General features: G+C 47.7%; 1 protein-coding gene across 1 annotated transcript in view; it reads right to left on the minus strand.

Annotated features, from left to right (window-relative positions):
* LOC125638267 (uncharacterized) overlaps positions 1-20,669 on the minus strand; it is a 185,106-nt gene extending 164,437 nt beyond the window's left edge. Inside the window, exons 1-2 of the mRNA XM_075129064.1 lie at positions 20,624-20,669; positions 18,944-19,799 (exon numbers count right to left, since the gene is read on the minus strand). Coding sequence (XP_074985165.1) covers positions 18,944-19,799; positions 20,624-20,669 — 902 coding nt within the window. The remainder of the gene's footprint in view (positions 1-18,943; positions 19,800-20,623) is intronic.
* Positions 20,670-22,571: the final 1,902 nt, after the last annotated feature.

The raw sequence follows: 22,571 nt of genomic DNA on the forward strand, positions 1-22,571 counted from the left end.
GCCCTGCAGGGTAGTTTCAGTTTGGTTGAGTGATCAGTGATAGAAGTCCGGTTTATTTTTCCTGTCATCTCTTTATTCCCAGAAACAGACACCGCGTCCTGCTTCCCTGACCAGCAGGAGGAACGTACAATTCATGGGCTTTAGCAGACATCCCCAGCCAGACACTCAGCCTGGTGCCCAATAAGCAGCTGGCTCGTCTGCCTCTGCTTCTTTACAGGGTCACCCAGCAACTGCCTCTCCAATGGCTAACTCACTGCGACCCCTGAACATCCAGCACCAGGTCGGCTTCCAGCTCAGAGGGTCAGCACTTTGGGACAGGGACAACACCTAGCACAGTGCAGTCCTGGTCCCTGAATAGGGCTCCTCGGCACTTCCTTAATACACCTATAAATTAATGTACTGCACCTAGCACAATTGGGTTCTGGGCCATGACTGTGGGTCTCAGGCAACACAACGAATAATAATGGGTTTGCCCTGCAAGCTCCCGTCTGCACTACAAAACATTCTCAATTGCTCCTGCTGTTAGGTAAGAAGGCAAATGCTTAGCTGCCCCCAGTGGTCTCTGGTGGTCCTGCACCCCTGATGGCAGCCATTAGCATCACTCAGCACCACAGTACGTTTTAGTAATGATGTGTGAAATCCATTGTACCACAAACATAGTAATGCCTTGCGGGGACACCCAATTTCAGTGTATTTCCCCCATTTTAGTATTTGTATGGTGTTAGCACGTAGGAGTCAGATGGATGAATATCTTCAATACCAAGCAAATTGGTTGAAACTACAATAAAGAACAGAATTATCAGACACACAGATGAACACGATTTGTTGAGGAACAGTCAACATGGTTTTTGTAAAGAGATATCATGCCTCACCACTCTACTAAAATTCTTTGAGGGGGCAAAAAGCAAGTGGACAAGGGGGATCCAGTGGATATAGTGTACTTAGATTTTCAGAAAGCCTTTGACAAGTTCCCTCACCAAAGGCTCTTAAGCAGAGTAAGCCGTCATGGGATAACATGGATCAGTAAACTGGTTAAAGGATAGGAAACAAAGTGTAGGTATAAATGGTCAGTTTTCAGAATGGAGAGAGGTAAATAGTGGTGTCCCCCTGGGATCTGTACTGGGACCAATGCTATTCAACATATTCATAAATGATCTGGAAAAAGGGGTAAACAGTGAGGTGGCAAAGTTTGCAAATGATCCAAAATTATTCAGGGAGTCCAAAGGTCGCTGCAAAAAATTACAAAGGGATCTCATCAAACTGTGTGGAAGGCAGATGAAAACAACAAAATGGCAGATGAAATTCAGTGTTGATTAAAGCAAAGTAATGCACATTGGAAAACATAATTCCAATTACACAAACAAAGTGATGGGCTCTCAATTACTTCTTCTCACCCAAGAAAGAGATCAGGGATTCCTTGTGGAGAGTTCTCTGAAAACATCTGCTCAATGTGCAGAGGCAGTCAAAAAAGCAAACAGAATGTTAGGAACCATTAGAAGAGGGAGAGAAAAGAAGACAGAAAATATCATAATGCCACTATATAAATCCACATTATGCCAACACCTGGAACACTGCATGCAGTTCTGGTCACCCCATCTCAAAAAAAGACATATTAGAATTGGAAAAAGTACAGAGAAGGGCAACAAAAATGATTAGGGGTATGGAACAGCTTCCATCTGAGGGGAGATTAAAAAGACTGGAATTACTCATCTTAGAAAAGAGACGACTAAGGGGGGATATGATAGAGGTCTATAAAATTATAAATATTGTGGAGAAAGTGAATAAGGAAGTTTTTTTTTTACCCCTTCACATAACACAAGAACCAGGAGTCACCCAATGAAATTAATAGCAGGTTTAAAACAAACAAAAGGAAGTACTTCTTCATACAACGCACAGTCAACCCGTGGAACTCGTTTCCCTGGGATGTTGTGAAGGCCAAAACTATAACTGGGTTCAAAAAAGAATTTGATAAGTTCATGGAGGATAGGTTTATCAATGGTTATTAGCCAAGATGGTCAGGGATGTGACTGGGTGTCCCTAAGCCTCTGACTGCCAGATGCTGGGACTGGACAACAGGGGATGGATCACCTGATAATTGCTGTTCTGTTTATTCCCTCTGAAACATCTGGCACTAGCCATGGTCTGAAGACAGAATATTGGGCTAGATGGACCATTCTTAAGTTCTTACAAATTGAATTTGAGTCAACAATGTGGTGCAGTTGCAAAAAAGCATGCCGGGGCATATTAACCGGAATGCCATCTGTAAGATACAGGAGGTAATTGTCCCACTCTACTTGGCCTTGTGAGGCCTCCGCTGGAGCCCTGTGTCCAATTCTGGGTGCTGCACTTTAGAAAACATGTGAACAAATTGAAAAGAGTCCAAAGGAGAGCAACAAAAATGAGAAAAGGTTTAGAAAACCTGAGCTGTTAGGAAAGGTTAAAAAAAACTGGGCACGTCTAGTCTTGAGAAAAGGAGGTGGGGGGACTGATAGTCTTGAAATATGTTAGAGGCTGTTATAAAGCGGTCAGGGATCAATTGTTCTCCATGTCCACTGAAGGTAGGACAAGAAGTAATGGGCTTAATCTGCAGTAAGGCAGATTTAGGTTAGATATGAGGAAACAAATTCTAACTCTAAGGGTAGTTAAGCTCTAGGATAGGCTTCCGAGGGAGGTTGTGGAATCCCCGTCATTGGACGTTTTTAAGAACAGGTTGGATGAACCTGTCAGGGATGGTCTAGGATTCCTGGGCCCTGTTTCAGTGCAGGGGGGCTGGACGTTACCACTTCTCAAGGTTCCTTCCAGCCCTGCATTTTTATGATCATCCCCAGAAGCGGCAGTTGTCTTGTCAGTAGCAACGACTGGATGATTTTAAAGCTTTTCCAGAGCTTTTCAACAGGATGCCTGAGCTTCTCAAGATTTCTCTGGAAATGGTCCAGGACAAAATTTATAAACTTTGATATTGTGCAACTGGCTGCTCAAAACAGAGCACCTCTCTCACCTAAACACTAGCTCCTGTTCCTTTAGGTTTGTAGAAGTCACAGTATCAGGGCTAGCTGCACCTCTGTCCCCTTTCTGGCTGCTCAGTGCATCCTTCTTAGGGCTCGTGCCTTCACCTTTCTTGGGATGGAATCATGTGATCCTTCCACGCTTAGGCCAGGCCCTGGGCTACAGCACCCTATGTCTCCACCATTATTGCCCTGTTGGGCTTCCCTTCAGGAGCCTATGACTCATGGTTTATAGCGACCAGAGAGTCTTCTTAAAACAAGTATTAGAGGGGTAGCTGTGTTCGTCTGTATCCACAAAAACAATGCAGAGTCCGGTGGCACCTTAAAGACTAACATCCGGTGGCACCTTAAAGACTAACAGATTTATTTGGGCATAAGCTTTCGTGAGTAAAAAAGTGTTTTTTTACCCACGAAAGCTTATGCCCAAATAAATCTGTTAGTCTTTAAGATGCTACCAGACTCCTTGTTGTTTTCTTAAAACAAAAGTACTGTTTGTTTATTTAGTAGGAACGAAAGCTTCACTGAAAAGGATTTTAAAACTACGTGTAGCCTACCGGCATGTCTATTTTACCTCAGAAGCATGTCTCTTTCAACAAGACAAGTTGGTCCAACAGTAGATATTACCTCACCCACATTGTCTCTGTCTTTTACCTAGAGTCCTACTTACCCATAATGGTTACCTAGGCAGGCCTAACTTCTCCAGACAACCCCAGCAGACCCTGGGGTCTCTGTTTACCTCTCACGCTCCTCCTGAGAGAATGTCTCTCTTTGAACCTTCCAGGGTCTGTGTTCTCCTCTCTTTGCAGGGCAAAGGCTATTCTGTGTAATCTGGTCTGATAGGCTCAGCTCTTGACATAGCCAGTATTATCGAAGCTAACAGTTGTGCCTTTGAAGTCGTTAAGTGTTTGCTGAGAAGTAGTTTTCAGGAGCCATCCTCCTCTACCTGAGTGCCTTTCCTGGATAAACTAAGTCAATATATAAAAACAATGAGGAGGAGTCCGGTGGCACCTTAAAGACTAACAGATTTATTTGTGCATAAGCTTTCGTGGGTAAAAAACCCACTTCTTCAGAAGCATGTGGGTTTTTAAAATAAATTTGTTAGTCTTAAAGGTGCCACCAGACTCCTCGTTGTTTTTATGGATACAGACTAACACGGCTACCCCTCTGATACTTTAAGTCAATATATGGTTTCAGCAAACACCACAATAACCAAGCCACCATACTGTATCAATACAATATTACAAGGCAGCTCCAAGTCCAACACAATAAGACACGGCTGGGATGCACCTCCCCTCCCCGCCCCCCGCCTTGGTCTGCACCTGAGTTTTGCACTGACCATCATCAGAAAGTGCCAAGAGGGGTTGTCTTACACAAACCTCTCACCCCTGCCAAGATCTTCTGCTGAGCTGAACCTACCTGGTCTCAAAAAGGCATTCCAGATCAGTTGCCTATCACTTTGCTTCACCAAGCTGAGGTCCAGTCTGTCCACAAAGCCCTGGGTGTAAATCTCCATGTATGGATGTTCATCCTGGGGATCTACATAACAGAACTCCAGCACCTGCAGTGAAGACAAGGTGCTCCATTAGGGGTGACCCTGCCAGAGCCAGCAGAGCTGGGAATCAACAGTGCAAAGGATATCCCAGTTACCAGTAGAACCTAGCTCCAAGCTTCAGTCATCTCTTGCCTTGATTATCGAAACTTCCTCACCTCTCTCCTCCAGCGTGTCCAAATGTTGCTGCAAAATTCCTTGAGCACCATATCCAGCAGCCCTATACAGGGGCACTGGGGCCAGCACGGACTGTGAGGGGAGCGCGCCCCCTACTATACCTCCCACCCTGCTCCCTGCAGCACAGCACCCCCTAGTGCCATGACTAAGTTGCAATGATGACTTTAGGAGGTGGCCCTGATATTTTTAGGCCTTCATTGAAGCACAGAAGATAATTTTCCACTCACCTCAGGTGTTATCTCTACCCTTGATGTGCTGGATACAGTATAATAGGAGCCATAGGTCAATGGCTTGGTTTTAGGAGGTTTGCGCACACGTATTGATTTGTACCTCCTTTCATTATCATCAATTACCTGTAAAGAACAAGCAGAGTCATTTCTGAGATACAGGCAGACAGGGCCACAGAAGACACATTGTGTAGGGACTACCACAGGGGCAGGAGAGTGCAGGGTCCTGATTCCCATTTTCCTCTACACAGCAGTCCTCGGAAAGAGGAGCCTATTGTTATGACGACAAGGGAAAACAGTGCCATGAGAATGGCCACTGAGGAGCAATCTTGGTACAATGTTAATTGTTTATAATTAAGGCTAGAATTTTGGCACAGGTATTTTTATTAAAAGTCTCAGACAGGACGTGGGCAATAAACAATAAATCACGGAAATGGAGCTGATGCCCAATACCAAGGCCCAGCCCTGCTGCCTGGGGTTGAACCAAAGCAGACATCTCTTAAAATCATGACCAATTCATAGCCTTATTTCTAATTAGGCTTGGCAAAATTCATTTTTTAATTTTGACAAATAATACCAATATTTATTTTTAAGCATTTTTTTTCTATTTTTATCTACTTAAAGTTTCACGGTTGTGGGACATTATGGGGACATCGGGCAATGACGGGGCTGGCCAGACAATAATTATTTAATGACAGTAGAGGCTGATTTTCAAAAATGTAAAGCTTTGTAAGTGGTAAAACACAAAGTGTTCACCTCACATGTCCAAATATACGAAGTCAATAGCCTCAAATCAAACTCTGAAAAATTCAGAATCAGCATTTCTCTTACTTTGCCTATCTGTAATTTTTGATTATCCTCAATGGAAGCATTTTTTGTCAGTTTGTGTTTATATGGTGAAATCAACGTTTACTGACATATATACTGATAAAAATCGACTCCTCCCAAGCCTAGTTATGTTTGCTCTCCCTGATACAAAGAGATGGATCTGTTCCCATCTGCCCAACTGCTTCTTTGTTCAGTTAATGTCTGCATCCATAGAAAATTTAAATGAGGGCAAACTTTTGACAAGCACCTAGGTGACCAAGGAGCCTAAGTAACATTTTCAAGAGTGAGTTGGGCAGTTAGGGCCAAATTTACACAGGTGTTTAGGTGCCTAGACAAAAGTGCCAGGTGGGACTTTCAAAAGGGTCAAAGCAGGTTAGGCTCTTTACTGCTATGGAGTTAATCTTCCGTCTAGCAGACAAGGGTCTGATATGATCCACTGGCTGGAAGTTGAAACTAGACAAATTCAGACTGGAAATAAGGTGTACATTTTTACCAGTGAGAGATATTTAACCACTGGAACAATTTAGCAAGGGTTGTGATAGATTCTCCATCACAGGGCATTTTTCGTTCAAGATTGGGTGTTTGTTTGTTTGTTTGTTTGTTTTAAAGATGTGCTCTGGTTCAACCAGGAATTATTCTGGGGAAGTTCTCTGGCCTGTGTTGTACTGGTGGTCAGACTAGATTATCACAATGGTACCTTCTGGCCTTGGAATCTATGAAAGTCAATGGGAGTTAGGCACTTTGATAAATCCCACAAGGCACCTAAGTGAGTTAGGCACCTATCTGCATCTTTAGGTGACTTTTGTAAATCTGGCCGTAAGCCTGGTCTTTTTGCAAGTGGGACGCAGGTTCCTGTCACAGGGGGACAAAGCTCCATTAAGGAGAGTCTCAGTTCTCCCATGACTGAACAGGAACGCCCTGGCTAGGCCTGATTAGCGGTTGGTAAGCACCTGGGGTCAGGTGATAGAGAGGCTTGGGAGCCAGGAAGGAGGGAGGCCGACCAGAAGTAGTGAGCTCTGAGTGGTGGAGACTCAAGCCAGAGGAAGGCCCAGGGGAGCTCCCACTTTTGCCACCATTCTGCATAAGGAGAAGTGACCTGGGAGAGAACCCAGGAGGAATGGGTACTTTCTATAGGCCCAGGGTGGGCAGGCATTGTTTGTGTTAGCCCTTTGTTTGGGCCCTTCGGACTCTAGCATGGGATTCCTGGGGTAAGAGTGAGAGTCCTCCAGTCTGAAGGAAGGTGTAGATTCATAAAGAGCCTGGAGTCGCAGAAGGTGGTAGAGCTGGAACCAACGGCATTGAACTTTATTTTGTGGTTTGAGGCATCCATATTAATAAGTTGCCCCGTGCCGTGGGTGTTACTAGCCTCAGAGAATGCTTGAGAAGTATTCTGAGAAGGGGAAACTGAGGTGGGGTGCCTGCAGGACCAACCTATGCCATGAGGGGGTGCTCTGAGATGGGGACCCTACGACAATTCCTAAGCCTCTTGGGTGCTTCTGAAAACTTTACCCCCAGTCCTTACTCCTTTGGGGTTTACATCATCTTAATTTTTTCCCCTTTCCAGCTAAAATTCTGGTTAGAGAATGAACCCGCAAATCTCCAACAGATATGACGTCATCTGATTTTTCCCTAATTATTTTACAGCTGGATGTTACATTAAAGGTGTAAGACAGGTCTCAAATTCCAGGAAAGAGTTGTCTCTGTCTGTTCTTCAGTTATGAACAGCACAATACCAGCTATAGGCTCCTGTCTTTCACTTTGTTATCCTCAACTTTCATTCCTTTGATTATGCTGTCTGGTCTTAATCTGAGGTGCCCTTAATATGCCCTCCTGAAGTAAGAAGACAGAAAAATTCTAAAGCATATGTGAATGTGTCAGATTGAAACATTACAGCTCTAAACGAGTGAAAAAAATTATTTCAAAATGGGACTGATGTTTAAGAATCAGTATGTACAAAACAAGCCATTTTTGAAGTTCTAACTTTAAACATTTTAGTGTTATTGGAATACAAGGTCTGCAGGCATAATTCATTCATTCCATTTTTTTATTCAAGGTGACCTGCAAATGGAGGGGGGAAAAATAGCTCTATTTTTTGCCTTCCCCCCCTCCTTTATGATTGCTAACAAAGGCCTGAAGTGGTTTATTTAAAATTCTATTTGTTTGGGTTTTTTATTCGGTGATGACTGGACAGCAAGTGTAGGTGATGACATCAGCGTGAAAGTTGAGCTGTTGACAAAAAATTTACCCAGATACATTTTTTTAAAAAATAAATAAATAAAAAGGTTTACTTTGAACGACTAATTTTTTGAGTAACCCTGTGTTAACGGTTTCAGAGTAACAGCCGTGTTAGTCTGTATCCGCAAAAAGAAAAGGAGTACCTGTGGCACCTTAGAGACTAACCAATTTATTTCAGCATAAGCTTTCCTGAGCTACAGCTCACTTCATCGGATGCATCCACTGAATGCATCCGATGAAGTGAGCTGTAGCTCACGAAAGCTTATGCTCAAATAAAATTGGTTAGTCTCTAAGGTGCCACAAGTCCTCCTTTTTTTCCTATGTTAAAGATTCAACACACTCCTCTTTTCATTTAAGATCGTAGCAGTTAACCACAAGCACAGCTTAAACCTCCCAGTGATCCTCCAGCAAAACCAGTGAAGACCAGACTTGACATTTCTGAAATTTGTAAGTTTTAAAACAAACAGGAAAAAAATTGATAGTAAATGGTCTTATAAGAATTCTTTATATGTCATTAAACACCTCCCCCTGCCCCCCTAAATTTAAAAAAAAAATCCCTCACAGGTCACCTTTAACAGTCCACCCATATCACTTCTTAGGTAGAATATCATATTTCAGAGAGTAAAAAGCGTATAGAATCACATGGAATTTAGAAACAACCTTGGCTACCCTTCTCTTTGTGCAGCTATCTCACAACCGTGCATGTTACAGGACGTTCTGAGTTATTCCAGGTTATGTGCTGTATGTTAAATGGTGAATCTGGCTCACTCTTGTTGAGTCTCAGTTACCTTTTTCAATGCAAGGATGTCAGGTATCAAGTAGAGGTGGAGAGTTATATTTTCAGCCCTGAGTGCCCGGTAGAGCAGTGTGACACTGTGGATTGGACTAGATAACAGAGATATTCCTTTTTTGAAAATAGCTCCCCACCAGGAGAAGCTGGGGTTCTCCAGCACGGCGTGGAAAGGCATCACTCGCGTTGGCTCCTCCAGTATCATCCTCCCATCAACGAAATGGGCGATTCGCATCTGGGAGACGTCAGCCTCTCCCCCTGCAAATGGATGTCAAATTGAATGAGGTTCTGTTTGACCTGTTACATGACAGCACTGCCCAAGGCTTAGAGCAAGGGACGAAATCCTAGGCTCTCTTCTCAGTTATGTGGGGGAAGGGAGCCGGAGACTAGGAGTCAGGACTCTTGTCTGTTGTATAACTACTCATTGGTGCATAGTTACTACAATCAAACATATTGTAAAGGGCCTCCACTGCCTTTCCAGGAGGGGACTGAGCTGCTGATGGCCGGGTCAGCTGGCTTAAAGGAGTACACCAAGTACAGTACTTCCCCCCTTCTGCCCACCATGGAGCAAGGGGGGAGGAGAGGGACTGAACAGTGACTGAGACCCAGGCTGGTTCCTGATCTTGCCCTGGGGCAGCACAATGACACACTGCCCTTTTATTCAGGGCTGGTAACTCTATGATCTGGCCCTCGATAAGTCCATGCCCTGCATTTTTTTTTAACAGGGGTAGTGAATAGGAATTGGGTAACATCTCTTTAAACCAGAGGTGGGCAAACTACGTCCCTTGAGCTCCTGGCCGGGGAGGCTAGCCCCCAACCCCTCCCCTGCTGTTTCCCCTGCCCCGCAGCCAGGCTGCCACGTGGGCGGCAGGGCTGCGAGCTCCTGCCGCTCTGAGCAGCATGGTAAGGGGGAGGGGGAACAGCAGGGGAGAGGCTGGGGGCTAGCCTCCCCGGCCAGGAGCTCAAGGGCCAGGCAGGATGGTCCCATGGGCCAGATGTGGTCCGTGGGCCATAGTTTGCCCACCTCTGGTTTAAAGAGATGCTACCCAATTCCTATTGGCGCAGCGGTGCAGGGGTTGGGTAGGGAGCCCCCTGGGGGGCAGTCAGGGAACAGGGAGCGGTTGGATAGGGCGGAGGTTCTGGGGCGGGGCGATCAGGAGTTGGGGAACTGGGGCAGTTGGATAGGGCATGGGAGTCCTGGGGGGCCTGTCGGGGGTGCAGGAGTCGATAGGGGCTGGGGGACAGTCAGGGGACAGGGAGAAGAAGGGACTGGATAGGGGATGGGGTCCCATGGGGTGGTTAGGGGTGGGGGTCCCAGGAGGGGGCAATCCGGGGACAAGGAGCAGGGGAGCAGGGTTGGATGGGTCGGGGGTTCTGAGGGGGGCAGTCAGGGGACCGGAAGAGGGAGGGGGCAGATGGGGGTGGGGGCCAGGCTCTTTCGGGGGCACAGACTTCCCTACCCGGCTCTCCATACAGTTTTGCAACCCCGATGTGGCCCTCGGGCCAAAAAGTTTGCCCACCCCTGCTTTAAACCATCCGTGAGCCACACAGTTCGCCTCCTCTCTTCTTTTGCCGAAGCAACCAGAACCTGACACAGTAACAGTGTGTGCAGTGCATACACATAGCTGGGCTTTGTATAGTTATTTATATAAACAGACAGAGCCTAGCTGCATACGCGCACTGGACACTCTGTTGCTGTGTTAGGTTCTGGTGACTTCTGCATTAGAAGAGTGGAGGCCAGGTGGTTGGCTCTCCAACTATTTAAAGGGATAAAACCCAGTTATAGCCAAGCTGTATCCAAACAAACCCAGCTGTGCCCATGTGGTTTCCTTATATTCTTAATGTTGTGTAAAGAGCAAAGACACAAACAGGAAATAAATGCCATTCGGGGATTCTGACTCCCACTTTTAAGAGAGAGATCAATGACTTTCTAATGAGAGAAGGAGAGCAGAAGATACAACCTTTGGAACCCGCGTGTTCACCTCCCTTAATTAACTATCCCCCTCCAACCCCAGCAGTCTAGCCCTCCGCACATCAGTTAGGTGGTTGCCCCCCTTAAATTTAAACATTTCCATTGTGCTCTCTAATTCTCAAGTTCTTAAAAGCAGAGGAGAGAGAACTGCTCCCACCAGACACCCAGCTGGCTACAGTTCTCTGAAGGATAATACAGTGAGGCTCCGCCTCTGCAAAGGTAGCCCCAGGCTTTTACACTGCAGATTGGGGGTGGGGGTGGGTGAAGTCCACAAACATGGGGAGCAGGAAGTAATTTGTGGGGCTTATCTGCATCTCTGCACACGTGCAGGCAGCAGGGCACAGGGTGCAGTGCAGTGTCTGGAAACACCCAGAAGAGGGGTGTGGTGGTTACCGAGCAGCCTCAGGACCTCTTCTTGGGGGTGGTACAGAAAACCACCATTTACGGGGAGGCAGTTATGCATGTCTCACACACCCTCACTCTGAGAGCTGAGCCCATCAGAGTGATGGGGAACATCATCACCTCAGCTCCCCATGGCTGCAGTTCACCAATCCCGGCCAATCGGAGCGCGGGAAGCGGTTGCTGCAGGTGAAGGGGCCGCAGGGACCTGCTGGCTGCTGCTTCCCACAGCTCCCATTGGCCGGGATTGGTGAACCGCAGCCACTGGGAGCTGCGGGGGGTGGGGCCGTGCCTGTGGACGGTCAACGCCAGCAAAATGTCTCGCGGCCCACAATCAGATTACCCTGATGGGCCAAATGCGGCCCGCGGACCGCAGGTTGTCCACCACTGCCCTAGAGGCTCGGAATTGTGGCCATCGAGGGCGACGGTGCTGTGAAGAAAGCGGTATGTCTGATTATGAAGTGAAAATGTGAACCCTGAGTCGCACCCTGTGCATGGCAGCAGTGGGAGGCGAGAGTAGCTCTGTCTGCTCCATTGCCTGCTTCCCTGCCAGGCTGTGGCAGCCTCAGGCAGAGCCAGAGAAGGGCCAGGCTGGCACACTCTGAGCCGAGGGGAATGGCCCTTTGACAGTCTTCAGATAATGGATGCAGCCCTCAGGCTGAGTATGTTGGACACTGTGGTGCGATGGCCCACACAGATCAAACAGGGCAATTAACCTTACAGGCTGCACCAGAAGGAGAGCCAGGGACTCTGAAGAGGCCTCATGGTTGATGAAGCCAAGCTGGGGAGGAGCTGGGAGAGGCCTATGAAGACAGAGGAGGGCTGTAGGGAGGAGCTCTGCAGTCAGTCTGTAGACAGGAGCGGATCTGGCCAGGTATGAGGAGTTCTCGGGGGAGAGTAGACCTGGGACTACAGACTCTGGCAATAAGCTGAGAGGGGAGACATGGGGAGCAGAGAAAGTTCCAGGGGAACACAGAGGATGGCCAGCACAGAAAGGTGGGAAACAGCCTAGGGAAACAGCAACAGGGTCAGAGCTTGGGCAGACCATGCCTGCTGAGCAATGGGGCAGATGTTGAGAGTTCAAGTCTTCTCAAGCCATGGTTTCTAGCAGCACTTAGTGCAGAGAAGTCTGGAGTAATCTGAAAACTCCCTGCTAGTTGGCATTATCCAGCTTTTTCTTTTTGTCAGTAGTGCTTTCTCACATCCAAGCAGCCACTTACTTATGCAGTATGGTCCATGTGATGTGAGTGGGAATTGCCTTTAATATTTTTATGAATGACATAGTGTGATAATCAAACTATTTGGCGTGGCATTGCTACCCAGTGGGTGCAGAGTGTTAAAACGTTCCTCCTGGGGCAGAGCAGGAGACATGAGGTGTTTGTGTCATGTAGCTGTCTGGGGTGGTATGAATGAGCCATCAGGACTGGCTGGAACAGTCACATATCAGGCAAGGATCTGGAAAGCCAAGGGGAACCACAGTGACTGAACGATTAACACTTAGGTTCAAGCAGGTGGAATATGTGAACTTGGGGTTTTGTTGCAGCTGAGGACAGTGGACAGAGGAGTTACGTACCTGTGCAAGGAGCAGGGCTCAGGGACCCAGCAGCACTCACCTGGGCTGAGACAAAGGAACATAGACGGGGAAAGGAAGTGAAGATGGTTCCTGCAGCACCACAGCTCGAAGGGCAGCCCTGGCTTTGGCCAGTTTGGACTATGTCTTCACTTTTGCAACTCTGTACCCAAGGACTTCCCCATGCTGTGTTCCACTGGACTATTTCAACCTACTCTGTTGTGAACAGGCTGCCTAGTGTCACTGCAGATACTTGCTGACATGCACTGGTCCCTGAAGAGGGTAAAGGTCCCTGAACAGGTGTCTACCTCAGTGGGACTCGCCAGGCAGAGCTCACAGTGAGGAACAGGAGGGCTGGAGCCCAGAGGCCCAGTTTTGGAGGCACTGGGGCCCCATGGCCTACTCTTTTGGAAAAGTATGAGCCCTGGGGGTCTGGCACACCGACGGGGTTCCTCTAAGGGACAGTTTACAGGCCAGGGCATAGCACAGACCATATTGGTGACAGTCCATATACACTAACTCCTGGTAAATGGGAGCACAGTACAGTCCATAACCACTGAGCTAAATCGAACCACCTCATGCAATTCTTTGTGAAGTGTCAGACACGGCTTTAGTGCATGTGATCATGACTCCATGATCACGTTGGACCCAGCAATTATAGTAGCTTGTTATTTACCAAGAACCAAAGGACTCAGTCCTTCAGCTCTTTGACTCTTGCCCTAGGTTCTTTTTCCCTCAGGTGCTGGGAATCTTGGATTAAGTCTCTGCTGATACTTATGGTGTTTGTGAGCGTTTGCAGCCATGGTTTGTTACAAGATCACAGAGATCGATGGGTTTATAGAGCTTTTATAGTCATCATTTGTCTGCCATACCTGCGAGGCACATGAAGTGGGGGAGGTGCACAGCTGCCACAGCCCCGGCCGGTTCTGCCCGGATGTTGAACAAAGGGCCGGCGATCATCCACTGCTGCATTTCCAGTTCAGTCTGATGACAATGCCAGGATTCATATTTGTATTGGACAGTCACGGCTGCCCTCACCTCGAACCCCAATTCGGTTTCAGAGCATCTGAAGGAGCCTGCCTGGAGGAAGTGAACCCTGCACATCAAAGGGAGAGGGAAGAAGAGGGTTAAACAACACTAAATGCAAAGTGCCCATCAGTTTTATCATTCCCATGGTGTGATGGGCTGGGAAACAGAGGCACAGAGACTACAGGCCCCGCAGAGTGAGTGGTTGTGAGGGGACAGGATAAAAGGGGCTATTTGCCCTATTTTTTTTTAAAGAAATATTTATTTTGCTATCCAACTGAGGTGCCCCCAGTATGGGTACAGGGCTCATGCACTGTAATGCTCCACACACACTGAATTTTTATTTGAGAGAAAGGTGACTTACCAAAAAGTCACATTGCTGGGTATAGAATGCAGGAGTCCCAACTCCCAGCCCCCTGCTATAACCACTAGACCCTAAACCCCAGAGCCAGGGACAGAGCATAGGACTCCCCCTCCAATCCTACCCACTAGACCCTCCTACACTGATTGTCTAAAAGTTAACTTAGAAAAGACACTGATTTTAGCGTCTAACAAGTCCAATGGCAGAATCAGATCTAGACAATGTACAGCTAAACATAGTAATGCTTCCATGACCAATTTGACAGTCTTTAGTGTGTTATGGGTTTGAAACATCTCCTAAAGTTTCTATAAATCTAAACAGACCCTCCCCCCAGAGAGCATGTGCTTGTAACTTGGGCCAAATTTAGGTGGGTTTTCAAAGGAACAGCAAAAACCCCTTTCCAAATTTCAAGTCCCTGCTCTAAAGCATGGAGGTGCTAGAGCTTCTCAAGGAAACAGTTGTAAGAATTTTTCAGCATGGGCTAAATAACATTTCCCCCTACTTTTATTTTCAGAAACAACTGAACCATTTAGCTGAAATTTTCCCCCAAAATGTATCCTTCAGTTTAAACTTTGGCAAAATTCTAAGCAACTGAAAACAGGGTCTCATAATGGAGAGTGTCAGGCAACCTTAATTCTAGGTGTCACGATCAGCTCCACTTAAATAATGTCCCCAAACTCTGACCTGTACGTTTTCTGATTCTCCTCTGGGCCTGGCAAAATCTCTGGTTGTACTTCTGCAAAACCCTAAAACAAAGACATTTGTATTAACTTGACTCCAATAAGGATTTTCAGCTGGATAGTTCTTGTGACAGGAAGAACTTGTTAGCTAGACATGGAGTCCTGTACAAAACCTTCAGCATGCGACCTGCCCATGCTGCCAAAACTCTCTTCTAAGCTTGGATCATCTTGCATCTTGATTGCTGTAAGGTCATTCCCTCCAGTCCATTCAAAGTGCTGCTACCAAGTACTACACCTTCCTGTCTATCAGGGTCAGCATTTGCTATGGGGCACTGGAGGCAGTTGGCCCCCTGACTTTTCATCGGACTATAGGCTTCATTCTTGTTTCCTTTCCTCCCCTCCTCCCCCTGTTCTCAATGAGAGGCTGCCATAAATATAAAGGGAAGGGTACACACCTTTAAAATCCCTCCTGGCCAGAGGAAAAATCCTTTCACCTGTAAAGGGTTAAGAAGCTAAAGGTAACCTTGCTGGCACCTGACCAAAATGACCAATGAGGAGACAAGATACTTTCAAAAGCTGGGAGGAGGGAGAACATCAAAGGGTCTGTGTGTGTCTGGGTGAGGCTTTTGCCAGGGACAGAACAGGAATGGAGTCTTAGAACTTAGTAAGTAATCTAGCTAGGTATGCGTTAGATTCTGATTTCTTTAAATGGCTAAGATAATGAGTTGTGCTGAATAGAATGAATATTCCTGTCTGTGTGTCTTTTTGTAACCTAAGGTTTTGCCTAGAGGGATTCTCTATGTTTTGAATCTAATTACCCTGTAAGGTATTTACCATCCTGATCTTACAGGGGTGGTCCTGTTCTTTTTACTGTTTCTTCTATTAAAATGTTTCTTTTCGAGAACTGAATGCTTTTTTCATTGTTCTAAGATCCAAGGGTTTGGGTCTGTGGTCACCAATGCAAATTGGTGAGGATTTTTACCAAACCTTCCCCAGAAGTGGGGTGCAAGGGTTGGGAGGATTTTTTGGGGGAAAGATGTTTCCAAACAACATTTTTCTCAGGAACCCAGAGAAATGTTTGGTGGTGGCAGTGGAAAACCAAGGGCAAGGGGTAAAATAGTTTGTACCTTGGGGAAGTTTTAACCTAAGCTGGTAAAAGTAAGCTTAGGAGGTTTTCATGCAGGTCCCCACATTTGTATCCTAGAGTTCAAAGTGGGGAAGGAACCTTGACAGAGGCTATGGATTGTCCTTGAGCAAAGACACCCTCTTTTAAGATAGCCACCACCTTCCATTGTTCCCAGTGGGAATGGAGACAAGCTGTCCTTATAGAAGATGGTGGCAGCGATCTGCAGTAAGAAAATGTGTCTTTAAAATCAATTAGATTTAATCTAGAAATATAAACTCTGCTTAACTAATCACAATTGTATTGGTATTGTGTGGCATCACTCCAGGGCACAGTTAAAATTATTTGGGTGCCTTAACTGTGCATTTCCAAATCTTAATATATTTGGCTTTCTTGTAGATATAACCTTAACTCTGAATGCCCTGGGTTTGCAGTGCTTGGCTTTGGAATAGTTACATGTCTGTTTGGGTTTTTTTACCCTTAAATTACTGACACATACTTAACATTAATTCCATCCTAATGCAGCTTTTGTCTGGGGAATTTTCTGGGGGGTTTCACTGATTGGCGATTTAATAACAATTTCATGTCAGTTCTCTTGAGGATAGACTCCTTCTTGCTCTCTTTTCACTGTATTGACTTTACAGGTTAACAGGAGCAAAAACTCATTGCTACACCAGTCAGCAGTTCTGGCTTTGAGACACATGGGGACCTGCCCTTTCAAGGAAGAAAGGGCCATTTTTACATAGTCTTGAGGAGAAGTGCAGCTAAATCATTTGTAACCTCTCAGATTATTCTTCTATTTCCTCATCCCTTGTCCCCAGCATATAAACACAGGCAACGTAGTTTCCTCTGAGTTAAACAATGTCCCATCTGGGGGCATCCACATAGCACAGACACACTGAGAGTGTGAGATAGTGCCCACCACAATGATGGGGACAGAACACACAGAGAACAAACACAATCCCCTACCTTCTCTCTGCGACAGAAGTCACATTTGTCCTTTCCCCAGCAGTCTGAAGTGGCATCTTCACTCCTGCTTCTCACTCCTGCAGAAGGGAATGTATTAGGTCAAGGCAATACACCCTGAAGGCAAGACTGTCCCTAGTTCTGGAGAGATGTGTGGGGGCAGGCCAGGCACAACAGAATCCTTACACTCTTAGATGCCTAAAAACCGAGGTTAGCACCACAACAATGTTACCCGTCACTCCATAGTTACCCCTCCTCTGGTCCTTCCCATTCCACAACTGATCCCTCGCCCTTCTACTTCCCCCTGTCTCCAATGCCAGTTTCTGCTCAGCAAGCTTGTCTCACACTGTCTGATCCTGGGGAACATACACAGAGCATGGGGGATAATAATGGTCCTATTATAATAATGGTCCTGGGTCACTGGAATTGACTTCTGCAATTCAGTTCCCAATCTCCATGTCTGGAAGTCTTATGAGGCCATGAAAAGTATTTAAGAGGTGAGTTAAAGCCCATTTCACCAGCCCAGTCCGTGTCGTAGCATATTATACGCACACACACATAGACAGACAGATGGGCAAGGGTGACTAGTGTTAAAATAATGGCTAAATCTGTGATGGCATGAGACACTTGAGACCTTTTTTATTTCAGCTCAGATGGAAGCTAATCCCATATTTATCACAAATATAATATTACTCATGGAGGAATTCTGTGCCACTGTGCATGCAGGGAATTCATGACTGCTGCAGAATTTTTATCCACAGAAAATACATTCTGCTCAAGAAGTTCTGCCTTTTGCCCACCAGAGGTCGCTGTGCTGCCAGATCAGCTGGCTGCATTCCTTAAAGCAGCCTGCCCCTGCAGCCAGGTTGGGAAGCAAAGTGTGAGTGGGAGGGTGTCGCATACTGGGGTTCAGAAGGGTTAGTGGGGGGAACAGACTGGGGCATGGACTCAGGAGCTAGTGGGGTGAAGCACCGAGACAGGGGCTGAATGGCAGGGGGTCTCCAGGCCACATGGGAACAGGAGGTAGAGAACGCCAGGGCCCCAAGGGAATGGGGGGTGCAGGGATACAAAGGGACAATGGCAGATGTGCCTGACTGAATGGGAGAGGCTCGGGGTCAGCCAGGGTCTGCATGAGGGAGGCTCCCCAACTCCTTAACAATCTCCCCCACCCCAAAATGAAACGGTTCCATACTTCTCCCATCCACACCCAACAACCCTCCAGATTCACTCCCAGGCTCCTTCCCTCTCCCTCAGCTCCTCCTTTACCCCTGACTCTCCCAAGCCTTTGCACTGCTTCTGAGGGGTGTGGGAAATATGTTTCTGTATTGTAGTTTAAATGAATTACTCAAAGTTCTGTATTAATATGCCTAGTAAGGAATCTATTTGTCAAAAAAAATTCTGAAAATTTTGATTCAGAACAGGTGAAATGTTTTTGGAATTTTCAACTGAAACTAAACATTTGAATGTTCTCGAATCAAAATGTTTGATATTGTTTTGTTGAATTGACCCAAAACACTTTGTTTGGAGTCAGTTCAATGTCAAACTGCATTTCCCTGGGGTGGTGCACCGCTTCATTAAAGCTAGTTATCTAATGTCCTCATTTGCCCCTTTGGGTTGGGATCCCTAAGCAGGCTACATCTGGAATGATGCAGCAGCCATGTGACTCCCATAATGCAGCAAGCTGCAGGATAAGCAGGAAGATGGTGTGGCATCATGGTAGATGTAGTCTGGCCAGGGAGCCCAAACCATAGTACGAATGGGGGCCCGAGCTACCACTAAGGTAATGTGCTACAACCAGGAAATACAGCTTCATGTTGAACTGACCCAAAACATTTTGGGTCAGTTCTACAAACCAAAATATATTGATTCAGGTCCAGCCAAACCAAAATATTTTGCTTCAATTTTCCCAATAGAAAAATCAAAACATATCAGGAAATTCAAAATGTTTCCCATGGAAACTTTTTAACAGAAAATGAAGTTTCTGCAAAATCCTAAATAATTCTGATGGAAAAATATCCAGTCGGGTCCCATATATAAAGGTTTCTTACTCTTGTGGATTCTCTCATGTTTTGCAAGATTGGAGCTGTCGCTGATGCTCTTCCCACATTTGGGGCAATCATAGGGCTTCTCTCCTGTGTGGATTCTTTGATGGCGGTTGAGGTTTGATTTCACACTGAAGCTCTTCCCACACTCGGGACACTTGTAAGGCCTCAGTCCCAGGTGGAGTCCCTCATGTCGAGCGAGGTTGGAGCTGTCATTGAAGCTCTTCCCACATTTGGAGCATATATAGGGCTTTTCTCCTGTGTGGGTTCTCTGATGGCGAGCAAGGTTGGATCTGTCACTGAAGCTCTTCTCACATTCACCACATTTGTAGGGTGTCTCTCTAGTGTGGATCCTCTGATGGCGAGCGAGGTTGGAGCTGACATTGAAGCTTTTCCCACATTTGGGGCAATTATAGGGCTTCTCTCCCGTGTGGATTCTCTGATGGCGAGCGAGGTTGGAGCTGTCATTGAAGCTTTTCCCACATTTGGGGCAATCATAGGGCTTCTCTCCTGTGTGGATTCTTTGATGGCGGTTGAGGTTTGATTTCACACTGAAGCTCTTCCCACACTCGGGACAGTTGTAAGGCCTCAGTCCCAGGTGGAGTCCCTCATGTCGAGCGAGGTTGGAGCTGTCATTGAAGCTCTTCCCACATTCACCACATTTGTAGGGTTTCTCTCCTGTGTGGATTCTCTGATGCCGAATAAGGTTTAATTTCCGATTGAATCCTTTCCCACAGATGGGACATTTGTGAGGTCTCCCCTCGTAGGTAGAATTTTCCACTTTCCGTTCTCTGGAATGCCTTTTGTAGGGAGTGACTTCCCCATGTCTCTCACCCACCGTGTGGGCACCTGCTGGAATAAGAAGACGACAATCTGCAACTCATGCATTTCCTTCTCTCAACTCCCACCATAAAACACACTCTTTCAGTAAAGCTTATGAACTCTAGTCAGCATCTGCCCGTTGCCTGTTTAGATGTAAAGTCTTTGGAGCAGGGGGCTTGTGTGTAAAACTTCGCACACACCTATGGCAGAATCGAAATAACAGCAGGCCTGATTCTCCACTGCCCTGCATTTTGTGTTGTCATTTACACCTGTGCAATATGGCAGTAATGTACTGCCAAGCCGGAATTCCCCACTCACGGCTATGTTCTATGTCCAAATGATATCAAAGGCATCACAAGCCCCTGTCTTACAGGGAAGGTGTTTTTCTTTTCTTTTTTGGGGTGGGGGTGTTGCTTGGGGAAACACTGTATTTCCAGGGTCAGGATTAACTTCTGCTTTTGATCAGGTGATATCCAGCATCTGGGAAGTGGAGCCCATTTGATTTTTGGATCAAGAGGGTAGTGACGGGCAGTTTACAGCAGCTGGGAGGCAAGGTGAGTCAGAAAGACAACTGCAAGCAGCAGTAGATCACAGTGGGATGATTGCAGGAAAGGGGTGTAGAGAGATCATGAGGCAAAGGTGAAGAATCAAATTACTTGTTGAAGTACACCAGGAAGCGTTAGATGCTGAGTCCTCTGCAGGCAGGTTTATGCTTAGGTTTACTTGTACCGTTGACTATGAGTTAATACCTGTGGGTGACTTATAACTCACAGCAGCTCTTGCCTTAGCAAATGCCTCTAGCTCCTGTTCCCAGCTACTGCCCTCTGTGGCAGAGACCACGGAGACAGTACATGTGAGAGAGAGAAAGGGGGAACTAGAGGTCAGGGCAGAGCTCATGTCAGGGGTGTTGAAGCAGGTCGGGACTCTGCCTCCTGCATGGAACTCTCTCTGTGTGTTTCTACAGGACGATGTCACCCCCCAGACCCCTGAGGTCCCCACGTTATCTCTCTCTGGGTTCCTGAGTCTCTTCTTCCCCTCTTCTGCTCAGGGCCAGCCTTAGGGGTGGGCGACTGCCCAAGGGTGCTGCGCCATAGTCAGGGGGCCACCGTGCGACAGCACAGAGTTGCACGCTGCTGGTGTAGTGTCAGAAACTGCTCCCAGCTTGGGGGGGGGCACCCAGATTTCTCCCTGCTTCTTCCCGGTGGAGGAACATGGGGGGAGCAAGTGGTGACACAGATACCACTCGATTTCCCCCCCCCCCATGTGCCTCAGCACCCCCCTAGAGGGCTGTGAGGGGGGGAGCAAGGGGCGATGTCAGGGGTCCCTGCATCCAGGTCACTTTCCTCACCTGGGCTGTGCTCTCCTGCCCTCCCCTTACGCAGCACAGATGGGAAAAGTGACCTGGATGCAGGGAGCCCTGATGTCGCTCTTTGTTCCCCCCCAACCCCTAGGAGCAGAGGATCAGCGTTGGGGGGCAGGGGAGTGAACAGCAATGCCAGCTGCTCCATGCATCTAGGTCACTTTCCCCACGTAGGTGCAGGAGGGGGCGGGGGGCAGGAGGAGGTGCAGGGGTCAGGGGCGCAATAGGGGGCAGGGGCAAAGGGGACAGAGTGCAGGGGTTAGGAGTGAAGGGGAGAGGGGAGCCTGGGGAGCCTACAAGGGCCAGGGACAATGAGGTCGTGCCGTGCCCATGGGGGCCAGGGGCGCCAAAATACAAGTTGGCCCAGAGCACCATTTCCCCTAAGGCTGGGCCTGCTTCTGCTTTGCCACTGGGCTGAATCCAGACTCTGGAGAGCTGAGCTGAGCAGAGAGCAGTGGAAGGGGCGGGGGGGTGGTTCCCTGACTGGGGGTTAGGGAGTCGGTCAGTGCTGGGATCCTTGTCCCGCTGCGCTGTGCCCTGGGCTGGTCTCTGCTGGTGAAGGGGACGTTGCACCAAAAACATCGAACAGTCAGTCCGAGCAAACCAGCGCCGCAGGTCGCCGCGGGGTGCGGGTAGCAAAGGAAACCGGCTGCGGGCCAGGGGCAGATCGGGCAGAAACGAAAGCGAAAGCGGGACCCGGGGCAATGGCGGGGAAATGTGGTTTAAAACCTCTGGGCCTGATCCCGGAGGAATTTCCCAGCGGTTCCCCACTGACCTCCATGGGAGTTTTGCCTGAGCAAGGACCGAGGAAGAACAGCTGTGGGGGGGGGGGGGTGTCAGGATTTAGCCCAATGAGAACACAAAGCTCCCAGCTTGTGGCATTTGTTATCACCATGAGTTTCTTCTCTCTCCCCCCCCCCCCCGCCCCCCTTTTGTAGCCTGGTTCCATCCTGCAAACTCGCAGCACGTCCCATTAGAGGAGACAAGTTCCTACTCTGGCTGGGATCAGGCACCAGCACTGACTGGGGAAGGGGGTGTGTGCAGGGCAGGGCACCAAATCAGGCCCCCTTGGAGTCTGATCCCTCCCGGGCTTGTTCCTTACCAGCGCTTGGTCCCCTGATGTCTCTCAGCAGCCGCTTGGTCAACTTCTTCCCATAGGGCTTCCCATAGCATCTGACCACCAGGTCACTGAGCTCAATGGAATCCGCAGGTCTTAGCCAGCCCCGGCGGATGGGTTCATAGCCCTCCTTCAGGGGAGTTTCTTCCAGTACATTTTTGAATTTTGTCAACTCCCGCTCCCCCAGGCCGTCCAGCAGACAAACTGGCCTTCCCCACCCCATGCTGCTCCCTCTGACAGCTGTTGGCCAAGACAACCTGGACTGGAGCCGCAGCGGAAGCAGCAGGAAACAATTTCACCTAGAGAGCCAGAAGGGAGAAGA

Source organism: Caretta caretta, chromosome 6 (assembly GCF_965140235.1).
Source record: "Caretta caretta isolate rCarCar2 chromosome 6, rCarCar1.hap1, whole genome shotgun sequence".
NCBI lineage: Eukaryota > Metazoa > Chordata > Testudines > Cheloniidae > Caretta > Caretta caretta.